Source organism: Pundamilia nyererei, unplaced genomic scaffold, assembly GCF_000239375.1.
Source record: "Pundamilia nyererei isolate P.nyererei 1_Seehausen unplaced genomic scaffold, PunNye1.0 scaffold00008, whole genome shotgun sequence".
Classification (NCBI taxonomy): Eukaryota; Metazoa; Chordata; class Actinopteri; order Cichliformes; family Cichlidae; genus Pundamilia; species Pundamilia nyererei.
Window position 1 is genome coordinate 3,759,906 of NW_005187409.1, and position 10,808 is coordinate 3,770,713.

The window sequence follows — 10,808 nt, forward strand, 5'->3', positions numbered from 1 at the left end:
ATGTATGTATTGAAAAATGTAACCCTTCTACAAAGACAACTTATCAAATGTTGAAACTCAAAATGTTTTAAGTTAAATGAGATAACTGAGTGGTTGTAGAACGAGTACCCCGACTGAGGCTGGCACTTTCAGCAAAGCAAAGATGAGCGAGAGGGTTCACAATTCAGTAAAAGACTGTGTGAACAAAGAGTTCAACAATTAAAGAATAAATTTTTGTTTAACAGAACTACATAATGTTATTGAATGATTTAAAAGCCCGGAAAAATTTCTGTATACAAGAGACAAGGTCAAAAAGCATAATCTGGGCTTAGAAAAGGGACCAACCGGCTTGTTATTAGCACAGAGAAGAAGAGAGGGGTGCATGTATCATGTGTAATTTGCACATCTGTGATGGCATCACTAAGGCTGAAATGTATATGTAGGTTTCATAGCAACATATCCATGGCTTCTAGTTCACATAAGGTCTTGCTTATTTCCTAAAACAATACTAAAAATTAAGCACATACTCCAGGTGCTTAACTAGCTCGCAGTCTCGTTCTGTCACCAAATGAAAATATTTGGAGTGTTATGAAATGAAAAAGACCCCAGACTGCAAAGAAGCTGAAGTCCTACATCAAACAAGAACTGGGAAACACTGTGCTCTCAAATTACACCAACTGTTCCCATCAGGCCTCCCAAATATTAACAGTGTCCCTAAACAAAAAAAGACGTGATCTAAAATAATGATGAAAATGCCCCTGCCACTCTCTCTCTCTACAAACACAAAACGTATCTAATTTTCAACATTTGATATGCTGTTTTTTAAATACAGTATTTAAATAACTTCCAAATCATTGCATTCATGTTGCAGCTTTTTTGGAAACTGGATTGTACAAAATTAGATGAGATATATTCCACAAGTTACCTTGAATAATGTTAGAGTCACAGTCCATTGTCTGTCCATTTTATCCACAGGTCAGATATCACAGTTAACACCACGGATGGTTGAAGCAGCCAGTCAAGGAAAATCATCTCTCATGCACAGAACACAGAACACAAAGGAACTCATTATCAGCAAAGAAGAGCACAAAATGCTCAAATTTCCCCTGTATATATTCAATTCTATTATAAATAACTATGAGAACTCAATTACTGAGGGTCAGAAGTCTGTGTGAAATTTCCATGCGTGACATCATAGCACTAGAATCCAACAGATGTGTCCCACAATAGAGTAGACCTTTCAATATGTGTCATTGGTAATGAGGATGCAGAGCTTGATTTAACGTAATCTTTATTTTTATGACATTAGAAATTACATGTTGAAAAATGGTGAATGGATGAAATGAGTGGCTATTCTAAAAACACAAATGTGACACTCTGTTAAGACAATTAAGAAAACTCAATAAATCCATTTTTCTCAAGTACAAACTTCTCTTTGTTCATATTTATGATCTGTTTTGGTGTTGGAAGGGTTTTTTTCCCCCCACACTAACCAAACTGATACATTTTTATGTTTATGTTAGCTATCATTTTTTGCTAGATTAAGTCACAGTTAAAGTTTTTCTGGGTGTAACCAGTTATTATACCACTGCTCCGAAAAGTTGCAGCAAGACATGTCCTTCCTTCCAGCTTTCGGTAACATTTCACATGGCCTACTTGTCTGTAAATAGTGACCCAAAAATATATAACCGTTTCTCTGCTTCTTGTGGTTCTTTCTCCCAATAATAGTGCAGCGGGTTACAGAAACAATCTTTCAAAAAACAATACAATTTTAAATTTTTTGTTTTCATCTAGTGCCATGCCATTTATTCATTTGATATTCATTTTCATGCATTTCAATGAATTAGATGTATCGGATGCACGAAGACTCCTTTGCCTATGGCTCAGCTCTATCATGCTCACACATCCTGTCATAAAGGATTTTTTAGGTAACACAGAGAAACAGATAACCATTTACCATCAAACCAACAGCCACTTTAGAAACAACGCTTAACCTAACTTCACATTTATGTCTTTCTTTGGAATCTGACCTAGAATCCTCTTGCCACACGACAGCACTGCCCTTCATTGTTATATTGGCCAACTCGTGTTACGAATATAACTAAGCAATCATAAAAAGACTATTGCAACTTTGGTACCCCTAACCACCTGTGGATGATTTTGCAGCAATGTTCAGTTATCTGCTGCACTATAAAATGTTTTCTGATTGAGATACAATATTCAGGAAGACCTTTTTGTGGTTAATTCTACAACTGGAAGACACTTTATATAATAATAATAATAAATATATAAAATAATAAACTTTTTTATTAGATATTTCAGTTGCTGTTTGCTACAGATCAAATGACTTGTCAGCTTGATGCAGCCTTGTTACCAATGCTGAAAAAGTTGTTTACCTAACTGTTGACCATTAAGTTGAAAACAGTCACCCTAATACTGAATGCTCAATTTCACATAAGATTTCATTTATATTAATTTGAAATCTATTCTGCCCAATTGCCCATCATGCAGTTTATTCAGAATTTATTTTTTGGGATTTTATCCTATTTATTATTTTTTCTTTATTTTCAAATATTTGCTTGAATAAACTACACAAATTATTTTATTTAAAATAATTGTTAAAAATGAAAGTAACATGATTCCACGAGTTAATTTGACTGAATGAATATATTACAGGAAATTTCCTGCAGTTGTAAAATGTCCTGTGTAAACATTTACTCTCCCTGTAAACAAATGCATTTAAATTATGTATTTATTGTTTCTGCAGATTTTTCAACCTGCAAATATTGCAATAGAATGGTAATCCTGATTGCAAGGCCTTTCTTAACTTTGCCATTTTGTTGTCTCTCTGTGTTTGCCACTTGAAGGCGCTATTTCCACTGCTGTATGTTTCAGAAAACAATAGCGCTGGCTAGTGTAGGATAAGGATACACGGCTTGGTCCTCTCTGGTCTAGACATCACATCATTAGCCAAGTCAGCTAGTAAGCTGTTTATTTTTTTTGACAAAATGTCAACCACGACCGGCGGCGGAGAGTTTGGCAACCCCTTACGAAAGTTCAAGCTCGTCTTTCTGGGCGAACAGAGTGGTAAGATGGGCACGAAGTACTTAGAGAAGCGTTAATTTGGTCAGATGAAAGGAAATGTTGGGAGAACTGGCAAGATCAGCTAACTAGCTTTGTGGTGTTAGCTTAAAATTGCACGGTATGGTACAGTCATGTAGTGTATATTAGTGACCAGGAATGATACGGGACAATCTGTTAATTTTGCAATGTCAACAAAGAATATTAGAGCATGACAAAGATTATTAACCTACCGATTTTTCTCCCCGGTGATGATGTCATTGAATAGCTACCATTAGCTTGAGATAGATCGCTAAACTAGCTTGTTTTGTGCCTTAAAAGAGGGCAAGAATACGACAAATTATTGTGTCGTAGCAGCTGTATTCAAGATTTATCCACATATTAAAAATTAACGAAATGAGTCAATGGGCATTGTCATTGTTCCTCCCATTAGTTTGTGATGGAGGTTCGTTGTTAGCACGTTACTTCTGCTTGTAGCTAGCAGTTAGTTAGCTCTATTGGGCTAAAACGTCAATGTTGACGCTCGCTTGCGCACTTTAAAGACTTACATAGTTGCTCTAAGTCTGTTACAGATCACAGGCTTCAAACAGAAAATCTCAAGAATTAATTTAAACCGTCTGTTTGTTGGTGTATAGTTGTTTGGCTGTTAGCTTCCTGCTGCAGCATCTTGAACAAGCCACGTCGACCGGTGGTTTCGCACCAGTCGGCCTTTTTCCTTCATTGCCATTATTTTTGCTCAGGTTCGGAGACTGACCCTGACATTGCAAAACGTGGCTTGTTGTTAGTAATGTTTGTGTCGTGTAATTGATACAGTATGGTATTACGAGCCAGCTGTCAGGGGTCGAGTACATTTTAATTTTCCAGATTTTGTGGCTCCACCCATATTGCCAGCTCAGCGTGTGGGTTCAGTCGTCCACACTGCATCAGTGGTAATAGCAGTTTACTCACCGTGTGATGTCACCGACTCATTTTTCTTCTCTATCTCTTCATTGAATACAGACTTAATTACACAATTATATAATTTTTAAATTTACCATTTGAGTGGTGGTTTTAGGCTTGAATTACCTGGAATACCTCTTGTGTTACTAAAGTGACTGTGTTTTTTCTGTACAGTTGGGAAAACCTCACTCATCACCAGGTTTATGTATGACAGTTTTGACAACACTTACCAGGTAAAAAGAAGTTATAACAGGGATTTGTGTAGTCATTTTTGTCTGAAAACTGACATTTTTGCCACAAGCACAGGTGTAATAAAAAACGAGCGAACAGTTTCAATGCGACTGATCATCTAATAACATATGTGACAGTTAAAATAGAATAAAATAGACCAATTTATCATGTCAGTAGCTGATACTTGTAAATATTTAGACACATTTAAATTGGACAATTAAAAAAGATTAACACAAAACAATACTTTATTAATCTCTGAGGAAATTATGGGATCATTTAGTTTAATTGTATTTGGCATAGGGAATTTGCATTTAGTAATCTGTCTATTCACATTCTTGTAAATATGGTAAATATAGTGTCTATTTTTGCGATCAGCTTGCTAGCTAAGCCCCTGAGGTTTTACCTTCTGTGAAGTGTATAACGAAACATGAATAACGGATTACTTCAAATTGCCGAAACCATTATGTTTCACCAGTCAACCAGAGTAGAATGTTTGCAACACACAAAGGGCTTGCTACAAAAATCACTTACTCCGGATGTTAGGAAGCATGTAAGTGCATTCCACTGATTAGATTATGAGCGCTACCTGTGTGACAAGTCTAAATGTCAGTAGAAGTAGTAGTAGTTTATCTTTATTTGGCTCATTTAGAGTTTAAATGACAAACTCATGATATAAGAATCTACATGTAAGGCAAATTAACTAAATCATCAGCCTCAGATTTAAGTACAAAAATCATGACAGAAGGAAAAAGAAAGAACTATCATCTGTTTATGTCAAGTCCAGCTACAGATGAACTCCTATCTAAAGCATCTTCACACAAAACCGCTATCACAATACTTGATAATTTTGTTCTTTCTGGACATTTTTTAGCTATGTTATGAAAAAGGTCAATAAAATATGTTTTTAACATATAATGTAGGTAACGATTCTTTAAATGTATGTAATACATTTAACTTGCTGGTAACACTGTTTAATTGAAGTGTTTGTTTTACAGGCAACAATTGGCATTGACTTTTTGTCAAAAACTATGTATCTGGAAGATCGCACGGTAAGCCCAGTGTGTTACTGTAATTTACATCATTCCAACTGGTCAGGTATTAAAACTGCCATAGAAGCATGCTTCTGCTTATTATCACAACATTCCACATTGTTTATAGATTATCCTAGTTTTTTGTTTTGTTTTTTCACTCATTTTGTTGAACATGTGATCGTGTTTTTAGTTCCCATCATTATTTCAAGATTTTGTTTTCCTTCCATCCCCTGGCTGGATCATGAATTGCCCCCATGTTCCCACATTTGTTTCGTGGCTGGCCACAGATCCGGCTGCAGCTCTGGGATACAGCCGGACAGGAGCGTTTCCGCAGCCTCATCCCCAGTTACATCCGCGACTCAGCCGCCGCTGTGGTGGTTTATGACATAGCCAGTAGGTATTGTGGCTTTGCCTCTCCTCCTTGTCCTTCACTTAGTATGTGGAAGGGCAAAAAACAAAATCAAAAGCACCAATGAGCCTAGCAAACCCGCTGGATAGCATGTTAGGGTATATTTCAGATACTGTTTGTATTAGGTGTAGTGATTCAAAAGCATTTCTCCAGCAGTGTCCAGGGGAGTGTAAATGCTAATAGTTATAAGTCTTACTTGAAGAATAAGGAAAAAGCTGTCTGCCAATGTCACTTCATGAGCAGAAATCCTGTGAGAGCTGCCTAAATAATGATTCAGCAGGGCCTACTTTCACATTTGCATAACACCCGTCATCTTTGAGCCTTCTGCATTTGAATGATTCTTCGCAATTCCTCCATTTAAAGGTCATTCTCTTCTTTACTGCTTGGCTTGCAATTCTTTTTATGTCTGTCCTGTTCTCCACATTCTCATCCTTCCCTTTGCTGCCCTTTATCTCGACTTTTCTTTTTTTTTTTGTCAATTTCTTCTTCTGCAATTCCAATCCTCAGGTCCGGCTCCAGCTTTGGGACACTGCTGGACAGGAGCGTTTTCGTAGCCTAATTCCCAGCTACATCCGTGACTCTACCATTGCTGTGGTTGTTTATGACATCACCAGTGAGTCAGGGCTGTCCTCTAACCATTCTGTAGGGCTCTAGAGTAATAGGAAGGAAGCTCTTTATTTCTGCTAGTACACTAATACAAAATACACTTCTTCTCCAAGCTTTTTCTTCTGAATACTCCTGCTCACTAACACATAACTACAGGTTTTTCTTATATAAGATTAGGCTTTTCTCTAGGCTTTTAACTGAATGTATTGTAACAGATGTTTCATGTATTTTGGGGCACATGTGGCTGATGTGTATAATGATTTTGTATTTTGTTGCTTGTTTTCACCCCATTTGCAGATCTTAATTCTTTCCAGCAAACCTCAAAGTGGATTGATGATGTTAGAACAGAGAGAGGAAGTGATGTCATTATCATGCTCGTCGGGAACAAAACAGACTTAGCGGATAAAAGGTACATGGTTGTGTGATAAGCGCGAATGATTGTTTTCTTGTTCTATTTACAAAGATTGATAAATGGATCCTAGTGCATTTACAAAACAGGTATCTTTGTGTAGCATAAACTCTGCCAAAGCCTGGAATCCCACTTCCCTTCAGTGCATCTCATCCAGTTTTTACTTTTATTATTTCCTTGTAATGTTGCATACTTCAGCCTTTCTATGAGTTATTTAAATACTTTTATTTATATTGGTTTTTTTTAATTTTATTTATACTTTGATCATATTTCTGTTTTGCCTTTTTTTTTTCTTTTGCCTTATGTTTTTTCTCTTCATGTCATTTTGAATATTTTTTTGTGTTTTCCCCTAAAAACACCACACTTCCATCCTTCACCCTCACCTTACCCTTCCCGGGACCATGGCAGGCAAGTTTCTGTTGAGGCGGCAGAGAGGAAAGCTCGTGAGCTCAATGTGATGTACATAGAGACCAGTGCCAAGGCTGGCTATAACGTCAAACAGGTTGGTGTTCAGCAGGAGCAGGTGTAATGGTGACAAATTATCCCGTTTCAAGCAAGGCTCATACTGTCCCAGAGGTTAGGGAGGCCCGCCTGTGACATCTGGGGTGTGAAGCTCCTCCATGTCTTCGATCATTTAATGGATTAGAGTGTGGCTGTTGAATGAATCATTGACCTTCGGAGTGGATTTTATGCTGTTTCGTCTTTACTCAGCACAGCAGCCTCTGTCCCTTTGTCTCTGTCCGCCTTATAAACTAACCACTCTCTTCTTCACTCCAAACAAGATTCATTGCTGAGCTCTCTTTGTCCTTCTCTCCATCTCTTCTCTTTTCCTCTGGCCTGTCCTCTTTGCGGTTTCTTTCCATATCTGTCTGTTCGGCCATCTCCATCCTTCTGCTTTTACCGGAGCAGACAGATCACCACGGAGGAGGGCGAGCAGAGAGCTAAGGAACTGAATGTCATGTTCATTGAAACCAGCGCAAAGACTGGCTACAATGTCAAACAGGTAGCGATTCCGTTTTCTCAGGGTAGTTGAGCTAATTCTACTCTGTCCCCCCTCGTGGCTCATCATGACCTGTCGCAGCTTTCTCCACACAGACTTTTCAGTGCAGTTGCTCTGCGCAGGTTTATTGCAACTGCCTTTATTTCCCAGTACTCTGTCTGATTTGCTAAAACATTTCTATGAATATAATAGATTTTCTCAGCAGATGACTGTATCGTTGCTTTGACTACCACTTGTGTTTATTCAATGAAATGCAATAGATAACTAGCTATAATTTAATTACATACTGCCCATTGACTACCATCTAGGGTTTGGTAATATGATAAACTGTATTGTTACCAGATTTTCAGTACTTTCCATGATACTCTATCTAACTCTAATGTATGACTGTATTTGGCTGTTCGGAATCAAAGATTTATCATCAAGACTGAAATTCTTTAGGATGCCAGGGGCTTTGTTTCAGTGTGAGTGCCTTAGTGTTGGGGCCTTAAGTAAACATGTAAATAAAAACACATTTCTGGAGATTTGAGTATAAACAGTTTCCTGCTACATCTGTAGAAAATGTACTGTACAGTCCTGTGAAAAAGTAATTTCACTCTTACTGCTTCAATAGGAATAAAGAGGCTGAGTAGCAGCCAGGTGCTGCTTATGAAATGCACTTGATGAAATGATGATCAGCAAATGTGAGAACCTCTGTGAGGTCTGGAAAATTGAAATGTGTTAACACAATGCCACAGTCTTCCACTAAAGGGACAGACCGTGCAATGTTCAGATAAACTGCAAAAACTCAAGAGCTACATGTCAGACTCTATAGACATTGGTTAGCATGTTCAATGCTGAAAGATATATGATAGGACATTTTGGGGGGGGTGACTTATTTTGAAGGTTCCCAGAAGGAGCATAGTTTAGTTTGCAAAGTTGTATAAGAACAAACCGCTAAATCTGTGGAGCAATGTCCTTTGGGCAGATGGGACCAAAGTGTAGAGATTTGGCCGTAAAGCGTTGTGCCACATTATGCGAAAAACAAACGCCCCGTACCAACTGTCAAGCATGGTGGTGGAGGGGTGATGACTTGGACTTGTCTTGTAGCCACAGGACCAGGATACCTTGGAGCCATCAAGTCCACCATGAACTTCTCTGTAAACAAATTATTCTTGAATCAAATATGAGGCCATCTGTCCAAAGACTAAAACTGGGTCATTCAGCAGGACAACGATCCCAAGCACATCAGCAAGTGTACAACAGAAATTAGCTCTTAGTTTTTTACAGGACTGCGTAAAGACCTGTGAGAGTTTTTCTTTTCACAGGACTGTCTTGTGTTTTTTGCTACTTAAACTACTACATTTTATTTACCAAATTGTTCCTTTCAAATGTTTCATTTTTCTTACTGTTTTTCAGCTGTTCCGACGCGTTGCTGCTGCATTGCCCGGGATGGATAGCACACCAGAGAAAAGCAAAGAGGACAGTATCCTTTTTGAGTTGCTTTTGCGCAGAAATTGCTGCCATACCTTTTGTCATGCCACAGTTTTAAAAATATTTGTAACTTAGCACTGACTGCGACTTAGTTGACTGGAAAGAATGCAGAGAATGAAAGGCACTGCAAAAAACAAAAAAAAAAGAAGTGAAATCTGCAATTCATGTGAAGTGTTACTTAACTAACTTCTCTCAGTGATCGACATCAAATTGGAGAAACAGCCAGAGATGACTGTAACTGAGAGCAGCTGCTCATGCTAGTACACCTCAGCCCCTGCCAGCCTGTCTCCTCCCCACCAACAGCTTGTCTCTCAGTGGCCACTTTCCTCCACCCTTGGCACACGGCCATCGGGATGGAGGACCTGTCTTTTTTCTTCTTCTTTTTTTTCCCTTTTCAACTCAGTGACTTTTCAGAGTAACCGTGTGGATGTGCATTACTGTATTGAAACAAATTATTTGGGGAAAAAATGGTTCAAAAGTAAACATTTAAAACAAGGAATAAGTTAATTGATATGTTCAGATTTTCATCCAGTTGCATGGCATTATATAGGATTGCAGACTGACATAGCTAACTGCTCTTGAGTTATTGCACAGTTTAGAATCTTAGTGCTGTTACTCTTGTTGTTGTAAAGTAAAACTGCTTGGGATTATTTAAATGACTCTACAAGGTTGAGTTCTCTGCCTATCCTTTTGTTTTTGTCTCAAATGGAGAGTTCTGTCTCCTAAACGGCTTATCATTTGTCGACTTTGTCTTATTTTGAGGAAGTAATGACTGGCTCTCAACCAGTGAACTGTTATCATTGCAAAACATTATATTACCACATTAGGCTCAAGTAAACCCTTTTCATTGTGTCAGTGGAACTACTTATACCTAACACGTCTGCGAGCTTACATTGCCAAATACAAGTGTGTAAGCGGACCGGATTAACACAAATTTGTATTTAACAGTACTGCAGAAGGATGTGTAATAAGGAAGTGGATATCCATTGTAAAAGGGAAACCAGCCCAAACAAATTAGAAAGCCTACTAACCTAAAAGTTTATATGTTGTTGAATGAGCTCTGCACTGTACTAACATGTCTGAGGAGGCATTCTGAGTAGATGGTCCCCTAATACTATGAAAATCAGTTTTTCCACGTCGATGGAGAGTTGTCACTTTGGTCACCATCTCATCGACGATTTGTGTTGTGTTGATTACACTATTGCAACAACATGCAGCATGCTCACCCCGCAGGATTTCCATGGATAAGAACACAGATGCCTTGCTTGTTTGTTCACCAACGTTGTGCACTGAATCAAGCCACAATATTGTAAAATATCAGAGAAGCCTGCTGACTGGTTCATGGCTTCACTAGTTGTTTGTAGAGCTGGTAGATAGATGTCCTCAGATACAGCTAAAGCTTACTAACACCCTTGCTGTAAAAAAAAGTGCAGACGTTAGTTGCCATATCTTTTGCTGTATTGCTATTGCCTGTGAAGGACTGTTGGTTTATTTATTTTGTAACTTGGACATACAGCTAACATTGTACGCGTGACCAAAAGTACAGATGCCGATACGCATGTTTTAAAGTTTTATTTTATTTATTGTTTGCGTGTTTGCTGAGGCGCCACCTACAGGTGACATTTACGCCTAGTGAGTTTGGGGGGGGGG

The 10,808-nt window shown here is 38.3% G+C and overlaps 3 protein-coding genes across 9 annotated transcripts in view; 2 read left to right on the forward strand and 1 right to left on the reverse strand.

Annotated features, from left to right (window-relative positions):
- The window catches only part of inppl1b (inositol polyphosphate phosphatase-like 1b), a 28,462-nt gene extending 27,441 nt beyond the window's left edge, over nucleotides 1-1,021 (reverse strand). Inside the window, exon 1 of the mRNA XM_013908269.1 lies at nucleotides 905-1,021. The gene's annotated coding sequence lies outside the window, so the exon portion shown is untranslated. The remainder of the gene's footprint in view (nucleotides 1-904) is intronic.
- The window catches only part of arr3b (arrestin 3b, retinal (X-arrestin)), a 6,325-nt gene extending 4,943 nt beyond the window's left edge, over nucleotides 1-1,382 (forward strand). The window contains exon 16 of one of the 2 annotated variants that reach the window (XM_005722990.1): nucleotides 955-1,382. In XM_005722990.1, coding sequence (XP_005723047.1) covers nucleotides 955-1,154 — 200 coding nt within the window. In that variant the 3' untranslated portion in view covers nucleotides 1,155-1,382. The remainder of the gene's footprint in view (nucleotides 1-954) is intronic. The other variant, XM_013908270.1, reaches the window with a different exon arrangement.
- A 1,480-nt stretch (nucleotides 1,383-2,862) lies between these two features.
- On the forward strand, nucleotides 2,863-9,636 carry rab41 (RAB41, member RAS oncogene family). 6 transcript variants are annotated; one of them, XM_005722996.1, is made up of 8 exons: nucleotides 2,865-3,066; nucleotides 4,174-4,232; nucleotides 5,226-5,279; nucleotides 5,549-5,654; nucleotides 6,574-6,685; nucleotides 7,094-7,187; nucleotides 9,084-9,150; nucleotides 9,355-9,636. In XM_005722996.1, the coding sequence occupies exons 1-8, from the start codon at nucleotides 2,988-2,990 to the stop codon at nucleotides 9,417-9,419; spliced, it is 636 nt and encodes a 211-aa protein (XP_005723053.1). In that variant the 5' UTR covers nucleotides 2,865-2,987; the 3' UTR covers nucleotides 9,420-9,636. The 6 variants fall into 6 exon arrangements, with proteins under 6 accessions (XP_005723054.1, XP_005723053.1, XP_005723052.1 ...); XM_005722995.1 differs by lacking the exon at nucleotides 7,094-7,187 and adding an exon at nucleotides 7,595-7,688; XM_005722994.1 differs by lacking the exon at nucleotides 5,549-5,654 and adding an exon at nucleotides 6,178-6,283.
- Nucleotides 9,637-10,808: the final 1,172 nt, after the last annotated feature.

What these genes read in the sequence shown, in the direction of transcription:
- rab41 (XM_005722996.1), top strand. Translation starts at nt 2,988, where the DNA reads ATGTCAACCACGACCGGCGGCGGAGAGTTTGGCAACCCCTTACGAAAG. An exon ending in ACAGACTTAGCGGATAAAAG is followed by an intron (nt 6,686 to 7,093) that starts GTACATGGTTGT and finishes GGACCATGGCAG; the next exon opens with GCAAGTTTCTGTTGAGGCGG. An exon ending in CTGGCTATAACGTCAAACAG is followed by an intron (nt 7,188 to 9,083) that starts GTTGGTGTTCAG and finishes ACTGTTTTTCAG; the next exon opens with CTGTTCCGACGCGTTGCTGC.